The 17,786-nt window shown below is 34.6% G+C and overlaps 1 protein-coding gene across 2 annotated transcripts in view; it reads left to right on the top strand.

Moving 5' to 3' along the window:
- Window positions 1-17,786, top strand: part of mamdc2a (MAM domain containing 2a) — a 61,031-nt gene that overhangs the window by 36,876 nt on the left and 6,369 nt on the right. For both annotated transcript variants that reach the window (XR_015490274.1, NM_001130397.1), the window contains exons 7-10: window positions 3,819-3,912; window positions 6,168-6,314; window positions 9,557-9,822; window positions 11,187-11,283. Coding sequence is in view for 1 of the 2 variants with exons in the window: in NM_001130397.1 (NP_001123869.1) it covers window positions 3,819-3,912; window positions 6,168-6,314; window positions 9,557-9,822; window positions 11,187-11,283 (604 nt within the window). In the remaining variant the exon portion in view is untranslated. The remainder of the gene's footprint in view (window positions 1-3,818; window positions 3,913-6,167; window positions 6,315-9,556; window positions 9,823-11,186; window positions 11,284-17,786) is intronic.

Below are 17,786 nucleotides of genomic sequence, written 5' to 3'. Positions count from 1 at the left end.
AGTTGAGAAATCCACAACTTCTGCATCGAGCAATGATGCTGAAGTGGCACAGATGAATCCACAATACAGTTTGGCAACACCTGACGTCACCCATTCAAAGTGAATGGGAAGCGTTGTTGCTGACACCCTGTGTTAATGGGGTGTAAACCCAACCGTATGTAATGTAAAAATCTGGATCTAAATTCTTTTCTATTAGTATAGCTGATTAACCATGAAAATTATTTATGTTATTTATTAAATTTCCCATAAATTGTATTCTATTAACATCTACCCCTACCCTAACCCTAAACCCAACAGTAATGTAAAAACAGATCTGGATGTGGAGTTTTCTCTATAAGACTAGCTGATTAACCATTTGGATGGATAATAAAAGCCTTCTGACCCTACCAGTAGGTGCAGAAGGACCCTACTGGCCCATATTAATCAGCTGATAACCACTGATAACGGCCATTCAATCAATTGCTAACATTCAAAATTGGTGTAATTTCAAGTGAAAGTATATCATTGAGGCCAAAAAAGTTGACTTTTTGCTAATATTGCTCATTGTGTTCTCCTTAAAGGGTTACATTACAGAACATAATAATGTGTTGTGCCCCCTTCACATTATCAATAAAAAATTATTGGACTATGTTTTAAAAGGTTTCATTTATTTGCAGAAATCCTGTACATGCCCACAGAATACTAAGTAAATGAAAGTGATGCATTTCAAGTTTAGTGTATTTTGTGTGCATTATTCAGAAAATAACACTCGATTTAAAGCAATGATAGCCAACTTGCTGTCTGTTGACAGTAATCCCTCTTGTTTTGTACTGTTGACATGACCATTTATTGATATAAAGCTGCTTTGAAATAATCTTTATTGTAATAAGTGCTAAATAACAGTTGGTGACTTGACAAAATAATTAAACAATTATTTTAACCATCGACATGCTTAAGTATCCTGAGCATGTCTGTGGCTAGAAGGATTGTTTAATTGTCTAATTGTCACCTACAATTATATAGCACTTTATAAAATAAAGTTTATTTAAAAGCAGCTGGTGTTATTAAGTCCAGCAGGGGGTGCTCAACCTGCGGTCTGTGTGAGTCCTAATGCCCCAGTATAGTGAAGGAGACACTGTACTGTCAGTGAGCATCGTCTTTCGGATGAGACATTAAGCCGAGGTTCTGACTTTCTGTGGCCTCTCAGGCCTCCCAATTATCCCCATCCACTGACTTAGCTCTATAACTGTCTCTCCACTCCGCCTATAACTGGTGTGGGGTGAGCGTGCTGGCACTGTTATCCTGTGTCTGCCGTTGCATCATCCAAATGGATGCTGCACACTGGTGGTGGTGTAGAGGGACCCCTTCCCCTCGTGATTGTGAAGCATTTTGGGTGTATGGCCAAATACGATAAATGTGCTATATATAAATACATTACATTACATTACATATTTTTAAAATTATGGACTATGCAGTGTAACTGGCCAGGTGATTCTATTAACAAAATTTAATAAAATTTAAATCTACTTTTTTTTGTGTATTTCTGAATATTTTCTTATATTTTGATAAGATTAGAAATGATTTATAATTTGTATGCAAACAAAATGTACTGTACATTACTGCACATTCACATGTTAACTTTATCCTTAAGTAAGCTTTTGTTTAGAACAGATGGCTTGTCTACTTTGTAAATCTTACACGTTTTAACTACCCATGATATACTAAAGCCATTTGTAAGTACCCTGGCTTAAAGTGCTAGTATACACTATAACACTATCCAAACATGGCTAGCACCTATTTATAAAAGGGGCCTACTTTTATTGCATGTGTATGCTTGTGTCATATTATAGATGGCAAGTTTTAGTCAAACAAATATAAATGAATGTTCGTTACACACCTTCAGTAGATTAATGGCTAACAGCGTTTGCAATCATTTTCAACTGCAAACATTAGTTAATGTTCATTAGATTTGTTATGAATCATGTTAATGTTGATGTTTTGTCGTTTTATTATGAACTGGAATATGCACAACCATAAGGCTTTTACATACAGCCCTTAATTCTCTATTAGGATGCAGTTTCATCAAAATATTTTAAAACAGTTAAATTGTGATTAGTTGGTTAGCACTATCACCTCACAGCAAGAAAGTTGCTTTTGAGTTCCGGCTTGGTCAGCTGGCATTTCTGTGTGGAGTCTCGTGTTGGAGTGGGTTTCCTTCAAGTGCTTGTGTTTGGGTGTTTCCCAGTACTGTGTTGCAGCTGGAAGGGCATTCGCTGTGTATAACATATGCTGGAATAGTTTTCAGTTCATTCTGCTGTGTCGACCCTTGACAGACAAGGGACTAAGCTGAAGCAAAATAAATGCATTAGAGTGTTTTGATGCTCGAAATCTCTTTTTTTGTGTTTGACCTTAAGATTTGTTGATGAAAAATTACAGAAATTAGTCAATGTTGTTGGATTATCAAATTTTTCAATGAGTAGTGAAACAGTACCCATTTGTTGTAAAAGTCTTAGGTATGAATAGTTCTACCGAAAACTGACAGATTATAAACTGTTTGGTAAAAGTTTTTTTTCTTTACAAATAGTTCAAAGAGTGATCTATTTGAGACCTTACAATAACATAATCTCTGTTCTGGGGGAAAAAGAGTGTTTATTTTGCATGTGCAGAAATGGTATAAACATGCAGTGAAGAGCTAGTGCTGTCTCAGCCATGTTTAAGTGTGAGCAGCCAACACTGAGGGACAATGTAAATAATGAGAGTGGTAGTGTGTGTGGAGTCTGGACATTCTCTTCAGCAGATGAGCTCACTGTCTAAAGTGTTACTAAAGAGCGATCCTTTGAACCATCTACAGTTTTTATGTTGTACTTTTACACAAGCTAAATCTGTCTGAAATGTTTTTGGTTTTCAAAATGAAAGTATCATTCTGGGAACTTTTGAAAGAACTTGAAAGTGATGACATTGTTTGGTATAACAACGTCACATAAACAAATACATCACAACCTGCTTTTTGTCTTTGTCATGACAACTACAGATATAAGACAAGATAACAAAACTTGTCATAAATCTTACAAGTTTTAATAAAGTGTTACCAAACAAACATTTTAAAAGTGCTTCAATTAAATTTGAAATGAAATGTGTTTATGGTGTTTTCTAGAATTGAATAGAATACAATAACTATGACAAATAGTACCAATTGTATCAATGTTTCAGAAACATAATTTGAATATTACTATTTGAAAATAAAGTTCAAAACATCATCATTGCTCTGACATTTTTAATATAAATATTAAGCGTACATGAAGTAAATACTTTCATGATACCACATATGTTGTTGGTGTGAGTTAGAGAAGTATTCGATTCAAAGGGTACCTAATTTACCCCATTTTCAAGATTTAAATAGGTCTTTTGTGTTTGCAGAACGTGCCTGTAAAGTTTCAGCTTAAAATACCATCAGACTATTTATTATACATTTTTAAATCTGTGAAATTTGAGCTGTTAGGACATTGAAGTTGTATTTGTTGCCTTTTCCCCCATCTAACACAATATATTTCATTTTAGAAAACATTTATAATATTTTGGAACAGTAAACATGTCAGGCTACGTAATTAAATAAACCATTGACCTCTAAGTGTAGGTGTTCTTAAAAATAAATGGTGCTTTAAAAAGTCTATGAAAAAAAAAAGTTTATGAAAATGTGGGAACCCTGTATTAATTTTGAAATCATAAGCACTTTTTATAGTTGTATCTGTAACACTGTGATCATTCTAGAAACTATTGTTTGTTTGATGCCGGGCACTTCACGAGTGTGATTTATATCATTGGTGTATTTGGTTTACTAGGTGGTGTTTGAGGTGGCGTTTAATAGTGCTCGCGGTGGTCATGTTGCTCTGGATGACATCTCTTTCTCCTCTGCGTTTTGCCACACAGAAACAGGTCAGTGCAGTTCTGTTACATAACAATCACTAACCCTAACCTTATGCAACTGTACATAGTTCCGAACATCACAAAAAACAGCTGTTTGACATTTTGAAGAAACACTATGAAACTGCGCTTCTGTTTTTGTGGTTTTGGTCATTTCTACAATGCTTATTTGGATATGAACAATTCTTCATACTTAGCATATAGCTTTACAAATGTCTCAAGCTGGTTACAGGAGCAAAAGATAGATAAACCCTGAGACAGAATCTAATTGTAACAATTGACTTTTATATACAGAAACAAAAGCTCATCAATAATACCAAAACAGAGATTTCTGGAAGGCATGACATGGCATTTTAGCCGTTTCTTTTACTCATCAGCAGAGTTTTGGGTTTGAAACATTGCCTTGTACGGAGATGTCATTAAGTGTTTCATTCATTTTTTTTTTTTTTTTAGATCTGTGTAAACATATATCACCTGCACTGTACATTGCCTGTTTTTTAATTGTAAATTGAAATCCCTTTTAAATAAAAAAAAAAAAAATATTTATTACATTGTGGTTGAGTAAACATATTTTTACGTATTGTCATAACTGTGTTTAGTTGCAGCAGTTTACATTTACATTTAGTCATTTAGCAGACGCTTTTATCCAAAGCGACTTACAAATGAGTTTTGTATGGAAGGAGTTTCCTTCCATACAACAGAAACATGGTGTTGAGGAGACGTTCAGATTAATTAACCATAATGAATTAAAGTGTGGTTACTAGTAAAATCAGCAAATCGTTGCATTCCTATTAATGATATCAGTGCATTGAACAAAAAGCCTTTTCTACAAACATATCCAAATGTTTTCGGCTGTCTGCGCCACTTGCTAAATGCCAGGCGACTCACGCTCGCCGCTTTCAACTGCAGCTTGTGTTTTATTGTACAGATGCATTTCACTTCATAACTACGGCGGATATTTTTTTACTGAACTAAATTTATCTTTGATGTCTTGGTCACACTGTTTGGAGGGCCACAAATTATCTCGGGGGCCAGGTTTGACCCGAGGGCTGCCAATTGAATAGCCCTGTATTATTTGCTAGTTTCATCAGTTACCATTTTAATATTCAGCACACTGAAAAAGAATGTGGCACTGAACCACTGAAACCTCAATATGCATCAATATAGAAGTCATTACAGATTTTATTTGTTACTTAAAAGGTTCGTTAGTAATGTTTGCCTATAGAGTAGGTATGTGTATTTAAGTACACTTTGCAGATTGTGTGAACTCAACTAGCTCTTAAAAGAAGTGGAAGATGAGACTGATTGGTTTATTGCATGTTAAGGCCAAAACACACTCATTACTGAAGAGAATAAAGGTGACCGGAACGTAAATATAGCTTACCGTTCTATACTGAACTGTACTGTACCATTCAGTGGAAGGCATAAGCACAACCCTTTTAGACCATGCTCTGGCTCACTGATCTTTTAGTGGATTCAGACCCACCCTGAGTGTATCAGCGCCAAATGCTTTATACTGTACACTTTGATTAATAAAATAAGGCCCAGTTTATTGTTTCAAACTAGTTTACTATTTAAAAAATGGCAGTTAATTTCACTTTTTTTAGGTCACCAAAATGTCATCCTTGTTAAATTAACAGCTATATTTTTTTTGGTTGAAAATGATGTTTTATAAATACACTTTGAAATAAAAAAACTTATTAGTACATGCATTATATACTTTCATATGTATCACTTTAGGAAAAATCCAACAAAACATCGACATCTGAAACTAATGCTTTTATGAGAAATTGCTTTGAAATTCTATGCATGTTTCAGAATAATGTACCTAACAAAATAGCTGGAATAGAAAATAGTTCATGAATTCAAATAATCAATGTTTTAGTCATTAATTATTGAGTTTGTTAAAGACATTTGCAGTTTAAGTCTACATAAATGAAGCTGCTTATAAATTCAAGACATTTTTACCATTTGATTTTGCAAAAAAAAAAAAATTATGTTGATCCACCATTTTAACAACAAAAATATTTAAAGCTAACTATTCTTTGAAACAGAAAGACAGCCTGTTGTTCTTAAAGAGGCTGACACCGCAACCCACAATTACCAGTAAACTGCTGTTTAATGGGGAATTTTTTTGCTGTTGTCCTGTTATGTAGTAACTACATTGACATTTCCTTTAGTCAGCACTTCACATACATTTCACAAAAAGTCTGTCCATGTGGGAGATGTTCATGTTGTGTGTTTGTTTCATATCACTCATGTTTCAGAGCCAGAGATTGACCCGTCTGTTGCAAACTGTGACTTTGAGGAGGGCCTGTGTCAGTATTATCAGGAACAGACTGGAGGCTCGCTGTGGAACAAAGTCTCTGTCAAACCGAATGTTTACCGCATTGGAGATCACACCACAGGCACTGGTGCGCAAATCTGTCTTTTGATATTTCTGATTATTTTGATATATTTATATCTTTTCAACCATCCTCCAAGTTACGTTGCTAGCTGGACATAATTGTGTACAAACCTGATTAACATTTGTTATGGTTTAAATCATACTTGTATACTATTTATTGATGCAAATATTAGAAAATACATGGTTCTAAATGGTAGTCTAAATGGGTGTGCAAACTCGGTCCTCCAACTCACCTGAGCATGCCAATCAGTGTCTTCAAGATCACTAGAAATGTTTTGATTAGAGTTGGAGCTAAACTGTGTAGGAAACTGGCCCTCCAGGAACAAGTTTGCCCACCCCTGTACTAAATTTATGTTGTTTTGCTTTGTGACAATAATCAAAGTAATGATTTTTTGTTTACTATATAGTTTGTTGCTAAATAGAAACATTATCATTAGGTTCCATAAAGGATGCTTTTTAAAATTTTAGGGCTACATATACAGTCGAACCCAATATTATTCATACCCCTAGCAAATTCGGACTCAGGTCCCTATCATACACACACTGCAATATGCTATTATCAGACCAGCGCAATCCTAATTTTCACATTATGCGCCACGTTGTTTAAACAGCAAATACATTTGCCCCACTTCGTGGACTCATGGGTATGTTGGTCTAAAAAGAAGGTGTGTTAAGGCCCATTATTGGCGTTTTGTTATTTTGAGGGAAACTGAAATAGACTGTGCCACTGACCAACTACAAGGTGGTCTAAAGCCCAGTGCGAATCATGTTAGTTGTGCACTTACAGTATACTATACTGTATGCTAGTCCAAACACTTACACATTGCTTAATATATACAGGATGTACAGCAATACACAAATATTTTTGCATATAAAAACAATTAAAGGATTAAAATGTTACAAAAAGTATCCTTTTTTAAATAAATATAAACCAATTTTGCATTTGTATAATGTTATTATTCGTAGCAGTATTTATTATGGGCATATTTATAATTGTTTTAACAAAAACAGGTTAGATTTGTCCACCTGTCGGGTTTTTGGAGACATAGGTGTCTCTAGGGCATAAGAACAGGACGTGTGTTTGGATATAACACACGTTATTGATTATTCATTTATTTGTTTGCTGGAAATTAGAACTGAATTAAGAAATAGTTTTGAAACAAATTTTTGCACTTAACAAGCAAAATGAAATATGTAGGCTAATGGATGTCTTCACTGGAGTGAGTTTCCACCGTTTCCTTATCCACAAAAGTAAAGAGTAAAAGTAAAGTAAAGAGAAATCAAAGAGGCAGAATGGAGGAGGCTTGTTCTTTTTCCTCGCGCTGCAGATGGTCTGTTTAACTGTTTTCTGGCTAGTGAAGCTTTAGTTTTGCTTCTTACAAAGTCAGCCATGTAATTAGCAAATGTGCCATGGTGTGATGCAACTGACTCTTAAAGGGAATGGGAGATGAGATTCATTAAGAGAATAAGCACAGCCCTGTTAGACCATGTGCCAGGGTGCAAATTATATTTTTCCGTCCCTAAATTAGCAAAAGTGGGCTCAGACACGTCCTTAATGCTTTTGCGCCCTTCGCTTTAGACTTTGCGCCTTCTGTTCAAATCTAAATAAAAGCTGGTAAATATTTTTTTCATACAATGATTGCTCTTGTAGGGGCAGCATAGTGATTCAGCATGAGCCATGAAGTTTGCATGTTCTCCCCGTGTTGACATGGGTTTCTTCCGAGTGCTCCAGTTTCCCCTACAGTCCAACGATATGCAGTATAGGTGAATTGAATGAGCTAAACTGGCTGTAGTGTGTGTGAATGTGATTGTGTATAGATGTTTCCCAGTACTTGGTTGCAGCTGGAAATGCATCTGCTGTGTAAAACATTTAAAGAGTTCGGATGCAAAAACCTCTATGTGCCGTCTGAAATTTCCATCGAAAATGAGCATTTTTCTCAGACTCCTATGTTTATGTTAAGTTATTTCATTTTAAAGACTTTTAAAACAATTTCAAATGGCTTTTAGAGTTTTTTGCATCTGATCTCTTCATATGCTGGAATAGTTGGTGGTTTAATCTGTCTGATAAATAAAGGGACTAAGCCGAAGGAAAATGAATAAATGATTGATCCCTCTTGTACATCATCTCATTATGTTTTATGAGAAGCAGTGTCATTTTCAAAACTTGGTGGTTGAATAAAAGTAATCTTAAGTCAGAATTTGCCAGTTTTAGGAATTATTTAGTTCTTTTCATTTCTCTATATGTTTGTGAGTGTGCTAGTAATGAAGTTGCAGTTATTTCTATATATTTCTATATAGTCAAGGTAATGTTTATTGACAAACTAAGAAAGAAATCATTTACCTGTTAAGAGAATTCTTTGATAGTTATGGAATTGCAAAAAAGGTGAGATCAATTTTGCTTTATAAAAATGCCATTTTACTTGATAATTTTTCAATATTAATAATTATCAGTGTTATAAACAAACAAAGCTTCAACCCAGAAATAACATTCTATCAAAATGTCCTACCCTAAACTTGTTCCAAGACTATGAGAAACGTCTTCGTTTTCAGAACACGAGTGAAACTATTTGAATTAAATCTGAGAGGCTTCTATCTCTTCACTGAAGGTCTAGTTACCTAGACGTGTTGCAATAAACTGCATTATGAAGCTTCAAAATGTTCATTAAAAGATCCAAAAATATTCATATAAATAAGTTTCATGCAAGTCTTCTGAACAGACACCATTGCTTTATATTATGCATAGATTTCATGTATGCTTTATGCTAACTTATTTAAATTTTATGTTTACAACTTTTTACAAATTCGGGCACAGAAGCTCGAGTATGCTTGCTTGATGCTCATGAACCAATGATGTTTGTCACATGGCACTGAGCTCCCGCAAGAACCAATGAGTGAAGTTTGTTATTGTGTGATATGAAGGTATCATTGAACTTCAGTTTATGTATGCTGATTCCTTTTCATATGTGGATAAAATACTAAATTAACCAGAAGACTTGGTTTAGAGTAGACCACAGAATTCATATGAATTTCTTTCTTTTTTTTTTTTTTAATCTTTGAATACTTGGGTAAACAAAAGTATGATAATTTGTGTTCTGAAGATGAATACATTTCATCTATGTTTGGAAAAACATGGGGTTAAGTAAACTTTGGGGTGAATATCCCTTTAAGAGATTCTTTACACTTTGTAAATTTAAGATTTATTTCACTTATTGTTTCTATGTTCTTTATATCTATCTACTATATCCACAGGTTCTTTTCTTCTGACCAACACTCGCCATGCCTCTCGTCCAGGGTATGTGGGTCGTCTTTTTGGACCTTTCCTACCAGGGAACCATAAATACTGCCTCAGGTTCTACTATGCCCTTCATGGCTTCATGAAAATAGATAATGCTCTGGCTCTTTATGTTTATGATGAAAACAACATAGCTCAGGAGAAACTATGGACTGTTTCTGAGAGGTCTAGAGATGTTTGGACTGAGGTGGAAGTGACCTACCTGAAGCCCATGTCTACTAAGGTAAAATCCGTGCATTGTTTCTTAAAGCAATAGTTAACCTAAAAAGGAAAATGTTAATTTAGTCACCCTCAGGTCAACCAAGATGTGGATTTTTTTCTTCAGTAAAACATAACTTATTCTTCAAAGCAAAGTCAAAACAACATATATGGGCAAAACAAAAGTAATATCCATGGCTTGTGACAATACAGTGATCTCTTATTAAATGGAACAATTTGTAGAAAACAAATGAACTAAATTTACACTTTTGAAAGTAAATTGAGATGATGAACAACATTAAGGTCTTAAGTGTTCTTCAGATTAGAGGTGATATAAGGACATTGAATGTCCTGAATGATAAGTACAAATTCAGTTTTAATGCTTTTTTATTTTAGAAAAGTATTTTCTTGTCACAGATAAGCCGTAACAAATCTTTGACTGTACTTTGGTTCACCCTGTGTGTAAATTCCTGTCATAATCTCCGGGATTCTGATAGCTGAAGCACAAGACTATTTTGAATGAAGTGTCTGTCTGCAGGAAAATCACTTCCAAACCCCATCTGGGGGATATTCATTGTGCTTCTTCAAAATGTCAAAGCCATTTTAAAGGAAAAACCACAGAAAAAATTAAGAGTTTTAAACTGATGTTGCCAAATGTTAAAGACAAATAATGTGGATTTTAATTAAACTGTCTTTTATTAAAACAAAATTTAATAAAAATATATTTGAAATATAAATAAAATATTTATTATAATAAATAATAGTATATTAAGGTATTTTAGGTATTGTTCACCCAAAATATAAAATGTCTGTCATAGTTTTTCTCACTGTCAAGTTGTTCCAAATTTGGCATTTATTTATTTTTTGTTGTGTGCTGTCTGAGTATTTAGTGGCTAAACAGTTCACTTACTGACTTTATAAATTGACTTTATATATTGTGGTTAAAAAAAAAGAAAGAAACAAAACAAGTAGAGGGTGAGTATAAATGAAAACAAAACTTTCATTTTTGGTTGAACTATCCCTAATTTGGTTGATATTTCAATATACCTTTTAGCATTTGATAAAATAACATTCTGTATTATTCTAGGAGTATATGATCGGTCACACTTTATTTTGATGGTCCCTTTGTTGAATTTATGTTACATTGGATCTACATGCCAACTAATTCTCATTAGACTGTTAGGTTAGGGTTAACATTGGGGTTAGGGTTAGTGTAAGTTGACATGTACTTGCAAAGTTTCTTGTAGTCAGTTAAATGTCTGTTGAGCAGTTTTAACACATATTAAGCAGTCTACTAATACTCAAACGGACCATTAAAATAAAGTTTTACCATATGATCTACCTGTTTAATTGTATTATCCATGGATCTTTTCTTAACTTCCCTTCAAGGTAGCATTTGTCAGCATCTGTAGAAACTTCTGGGACTGTGGCCTTGTGTCTCTTGATGACATCTCTGTGACTCTTGGAGACTGTCGTGTTAATGCAGGTACTTTAACTCTTTTGCCAGTGTCAGGGATCCTATGTTGATGTTAATTATGTTACATGGGGATGTTTGTCAGATTTAAAAATAAAAATAAATATTCTCAGCAACAAGATTCCAAATTCCCCAATGACTCACTCACTGTTTTTTTTTAAACAACCATTATAGTCATGTGGCACTAAGAGGAATAAATCCAAAAGGCATTTGAGAAATTCTTCTTGACCCCTGCCAAGCACCGGTTGCATTGTGTGGCAAATTATGTATTTTAAGAACAATGAAGCTTATATCACAGAAATATTTTAAATTATTCATATTGTTGTGCGGCTGCTTTTACACAAAGGCAAATTTAAATTAGGCTCTCTGAAAATATGTGCCTCAACCTACATTTTGCATGTTCTACATTTTGTGAATGCTGAGATATGCTACTGAAATAGGTTTTGTAATATGTATCAGATACACATCTTTCTGTACACAAGATGAGAATGTGGCTTGTCATGCAGATCATCAGTGAATCAATGATGTAAATAGTATTTTTAAAATCAAATGTAGAATAAAGTGCATTGTAACCATGCCATTTTACCTTGATTTTAGATGGACTCAAACCCGAGTGCTCTGCATCACAATTGACCCTTCGCTAAGCCCCGCCCTCCTTAGTTACTGTTGCTACACTTGTCAAGCTTTCGTGTCTGGCAAGGCTTTTACAATGTGCGAGTGCTGGTGTCAGACATTGCAAGGGATTTAATGTCATTTTTGGCGAACAGGTGAGATATCCGATAAAGTCAGACAAAAAAGGACTGCAGTATGCATTACAGGGGTATATTCACCACATAATAGGCAACCGATTAGAAATTAATTAAATCAAAATTGAAGCTAGCTTATAGCTCATACGCTGATGATTCAGCTGCTTAGTTCATGCTCAGCAGAAGAGGTGACATTTAAAAATAATCTATTTATGAATAATTAAACCGTGATGTCTCTATTTTTAGCCAAAAAGCCTGATAGATGAATTGTTGTGCAATGAAATATAGCATCACTAACTGACGAGGAAACACGCATGGACATCCTTCTACATCATTCATTCAGAGAAAGAACAGCCAGAAAGGGGAAACAGATGGATTTGTGCCGAGTATTAGCATCACTGACCCATAACAATGTACAGTAAGTTACCTATAACTGTCAGTATTTTTGAGTGCTTTTTATAATTTACTGAAAAGCAGCTGCGGGTATAGTATATTGATCGCAAGTGCTCAGTTTGTGATCATATCAAGGTTTTGTTCTGTTGATTTGTAATTTCAAATATTCGTAGCTTGAAGCAGATGGAGATATGAAGTTCAGTAAAGTTAGAAACATATTTGCAGATTTGTTTTTGCCTAATCAGTAACTCATGATGACCTATTTGCTATTAGTATGATAACGTTACTATGGTTAAACAGAGCATTGCTCATAATATCGAGCGGGAAAAAAAGAAAAAGACAGCTGTGAAACATCACCTGCTTTGTGTTTTTGTAGGAAGCACAGTTTAGATCTGTTTAGGGTAAGAGGTTTGAGTTATTGCCGTCGATCTATCACTGAATGTGTCAGGAATATCAAAACAAAACCAACTTAGCTCCGCTCCTTTAGCGCCCCTCACACAGCTTGATCCAGACTGACATTTCTCCTCTTGGGTGTTAGGTTTTGAAAAGGAAAAAATTCCACCACCCTGTCCAAACTTTAAGGATACCAGGTATCAGATTTGCACAATCCATATGCACAATGCTTTGTTCTGTTTCCGTCGCTTGAAAGCTTGACATAGCCCCTGCGTGTAGCTACGGTTGCTAAGCCACGATTGGTGGATGGTGGTTTTTGGGTGTGGCTTAGCGAAGGGTCAATTACAACAGCAAAAAAAGTGAACAACTGAGCAAACTTTTCACACCATAAAACTTGTCCACATAGAGATAGATAGCTAAGCCAAATATATTAGATTGCAAATCATAGTCACTGTTATGGTGTTTTCTGGTATTGACATGGTGTTGTGTAAACGGCACAAAAACAATAAATTGTTCATGATTATTATTTCCCTGTAAATATGCTTAATGTAAAAAGAAACTAAAATTGCTGGTGTCATACTACCCCTTGGTGTAAATTTTACCTAGAAACGACAGTCAAATGTATGTTTAAATACTTTTTTTTTCAGTTTCTCGAAAATGCAAACTGAAGCATTCTCAATGAGCCTGTTTTATTTAAATTGCACGAACAATTGATATAGGTCATATAGTATAACAGTTCTGTCTGGTTTTTCTTTTTGATTGGCTGATAGCTCTGCAATATCAGTATATAGTCTATTCACTTTTACTCTGCCCAGATAGAGTGTCGGCAGATCAATTAAATCACTACAGTTTGACAAAAATTGCAGCTGTTGGACAACACAATGTACTGTTGAGGCTTTTTTAAAGTGAGAATGTAGTTGTTTAGATTGAATCTATGCAGTTTATTTATAAGGATAGTGCCCATCGTAAACAATTATAATTTTTTAGATAAAGCGCATCAGCAGCCCTCAGCCTGTCGTTGAGCAGAGCAAAGACGGTTGACGTTGTGCCACAAAGTGGCAGGCGAGACTACATAATAAGCCCTTAGAGGAGAAAAACTTGTATTTTCTAACCACTGCTGATCAAGTCATTATTAAACTAGTGAGTGACATTCTAAGTCGATCTCTCTCTTTTGTATGTTGTAGTGCTGTATTTGTATCATATAATTGCAGACTAGATTAGTATAAAGAAAGAAAGAAGAAATGCCCACATGTGTATAGCGTGTTTTTCTTAAATGTCTCTAGAGTGAGCAAAATCACCTGTCTTGTCATAAATTTAGACATTACGCAAGAAAATAATTTAAATACTAGCTATAAAGTGACTTTGGTGAATTAGTAATGGTTTCTGCTGTTTTTGACATCAGCTGCAGATGTGAATGAAATGGGGGAAGGAAGTTATTCCTCAAACAAAAGTTTTTTTTAGACTCTACCAGTTAGATTTTTTTTTAATACATGATTATGCTATCCAACTGTTGTATGAAACCCATATCACACTCATATACAGTGTGATATGGCTGTATATCTTAACAGTGCTGATATACAGCCATATTGCAGTGCTTTGAGTGTATAGTTTTATGCAAAAGTTTGGCCATCTCTGGGGCTGCATAATACTGTGCTCTTTCTTTATAAGAGAAGATCACAGAGATATTGTCACCTTGGAATTATAAGGTTTATTCTGCATTCTAAATGATTTTGAGATATTGAGTTTTTTTTTTAAATACGAAGTCTTAAAATGTAAACAACTTATAAAAAAGCTTCCCATAATGTAAATAATTGTCGTTTTATAAGAATATGTTCATTCATTCATTTATTCATTTTCTTGTCGGCTTAGTCCCTTTATTAATCCGGGGTCGCCACAGCGGAATGAATTGCCGACTTATCCAGCACATTTTTATGCAGCGGATGCCCTTCCAGCCGCAACCCATCTCTGGGAAACATCCACACACACTTATTCACACACACACTCATACACTACCGACGATTTAGCCTACTCAATTCACCTGAACCGCATGTCTTTGGACTGTGGGGGAAACCGGAGCACCCGGAGGAAACCCACGCTGACGCAGGGAGAACATGCAAACTCCACACAGAAACGCCAACTGAGCCGAGGCTCGAACCAGCAATATTCTTGCTGTGAGGCGACAGCAATACCTACTGCGCCACTACGTCGCCTAATAAGAATATGTCAATAACTTTATTTTGAAAAAAGTGTCAGATGAAACCTTCTAATTCTATGTCATTCAATTTCTAGTGAAAGCTAGATGATGTCATGTTTGTCACACAGAAATCCATAGTGTAGCAGTATTGAGATGTGTAAAATTAAATTTTGGGCACTCTCTTGTTTGTGTGGATTACAAAACCTGTAGTCACTTAATGCTGATTGATTACAACACAAAATTGATTTCAGTGTGTGGAGTCAGTGAACCTTAACAATCCCAGCACAGGTGCAATCAATCATAAAAATGGATATTTAAAATAGCTGATTGCTAATTATGCTTCTACTTATTGTAAACCACAAAGTAGTTTGTTGCTCTAACAAGGTTTATATATACAAACCATGGCCTCTAGCGTCTGTTACTAGAGCACCTTTAGAGTTCAGAGGAGGGAGATTTATCTACACAGCACTTCACTGGCTGGCCTCCATTACACTCATCCTCATAACCCACATTTCCATCCATGACGAGCCCCCAAGTATAACCCACTATTCCTACTACACCCAACCTGCTCTGAGCTGGGATCAAACCAGCAATTTTTTTGCATGGGAGTCGGTTGCTCTAAAAAGGAAGCTTAAAAACTATGGCCTCTAGCTTTAATGTTGCTAAAGAGGTCAGAGGAGTGAGCTTTCCCTGCACAGCACTTCACTAGCTGGTCTCCATTACACTTAATTTTACACAAATTTAGATTTCACTTAAATTGAACTGAAATGCAAATATAGATAAATATCAATTAAAAAGGAAACTAATAAAAATGACAAAACTACATAGGAAATTTAAATGAAATTAACAGCTAATTTAAAATGTTAAGTACAAAACAATACAGAGATTTGTAACAGAGAAACTTTGCAATTTGTTTTACAAACACTACCTTACTTTGTCTAAAAAGTGCATATGTTGATTTGGTGAAGTTTACTCTAATTAAAAAATAATTACAATAGAATGGCAAAAGTGCATATATTTAGTTTACACAATCTCGATATAATGAAGAACAACCAAAATACATGACAAGGCCAAATAAAATCACGCCACTTGTTGAAATTTACTTTTCTTTTTGAAATTTAGTCTATGACAGGATATTTATTATAGTGATGATTTGTTTTTCTGGCCTGTTATATATCTGCCAACAGTTATTTTAACCCTAACTGATGCAGTGTGTAGCCATTTATTTTTAAACAATGTTGAAAGATGCTGTAATGTTGTAAAACAGATCTCATTGTCATATTCCAGGATGATAATGCCAGCATTATAAAAGAAGGCTTTGTTTTCACATTGGCATCCAGTTGACCTGAAGCCCACTGTATGTCCTTTTGGATGTGTTGAAAGCAGACCAGATAGTAAGCGTCTTAGGTTGATCTAATGTATAGCTTTAAATACTGTGTACATTTATCATCAATGACCTTTTGCATTGTTTCAACATTTATTTCCATCAAGAGTTGGTGGTCAATTCGTAAGATAAAAATAGGCTTTCTTTTTCTATTTGAGCCTGAGGAATCTGGTAATGTCATCCTGGAATAAGATCATTCGGACATGGTTGTGTCAAAGCTAAACTCTTCAGCAATCAGTTAGGGTTAATCATTTCAGAAACATATATAACTGAAATAAAGGTCAAGTTTTGGACAGAGCAATGTATTGTATTTTTATATTTAAATAAAAAAAAAATTCCAAATTGGTATTTGTTCTTTCTTTTATTAATAAACATGACTGACACAGGCTGTCCTCACAATTCCAGAGTGTTCTGTTTGACCTAGTTTTGTTGCTTTTATGGAAGTGAAACCAATGACTTGTAAAAGATGCAAGCAGCTGATTATTCTGTTAAAAGCAAATGTATATTGCTTACAGGTTGCTTGGAAGTCGTTGCTTGTTGATAGTGAGCACATTTTAAACAATGTGGTTCAGGAAATAGGTTCTTCAATATTCTGTTTATAGACTTATATCCCATAGCTACAGAGAACATCTGCCCTCACAAACATAGACATTAAATGGGCAGTGCCTCCTGTGGCCAACAGAAATAGACAAGCTTGTAACCATTACCCTCACAAAGTTTAGAGTACTCCAGATTTGTTAGTTTTTTATTGTTTCTATTAACAACATCTAACAATTTTTTTTTAGAATCAAACAGCATTTTCTAGACAAGAAAAATACTTTTTTTTGTTTAAAAAATAATATGCTAAAATTACATAATTTTTTCCCTATGTCAAGCAAAAAAATCTGTGAAGTATGCAAAATAATATTGTTTTCCATTGGCAGATTATTTTGCCTATTTTAAGGAAGAAAAGCTATCTTGGTTTTTGCATAAACAATACAATATTTTTGCTTGTCTAGAAAATGCTTCTTGATTTATGATTTTTTAAAAATATTTGGACTAGAAATTAGACAAAAACATCTAAATTTTTTTTTGCAGTTTTTGCTTTCTATTTGTATTTTTTATACAAAACAAACAAACAAACAAAACATTTTATTTATCTAAAGAGTACTTTTTCACTGATGCCGACATATCTTAGCTTTTAAGAGCTATCTCTAATTCTTGTTGCAGTTTCATGTGTTTTCCCCATAAAATGCATGTAATATGAATGTGAGAACATGTTTTGTGTTACTTAGGGGTCACTAAACATTTGCAAAGTGCTGAAGTATGAACTTATATGGCAGCGGTTATCAAACTTGTCAGGGTCAGTGTCCTGCAGAGTTTAGCTCCAACACCTGAACAACCCAGACACCCGACTCCACAACAC

This window comes from Danio rerio, chromosome 5 (assembly GCF_052040795.2).
Source record: "Danio rerio strain M-AB ecotype USA chromosome 5, GRCz13ab, whole genome shotgun sequence".
Classification (NCBI taxonomy): domain Eukaryota; kingdom Metazoa; phylum Chordata; class Actinopteri; order Cypriniformes; family Danionidae; genus Danio; species Danio rerio.
Note: the sequence above shows the minus strand (reverse complement) of the source record. Positions and strands in the feature narration are given on the sequence as shown.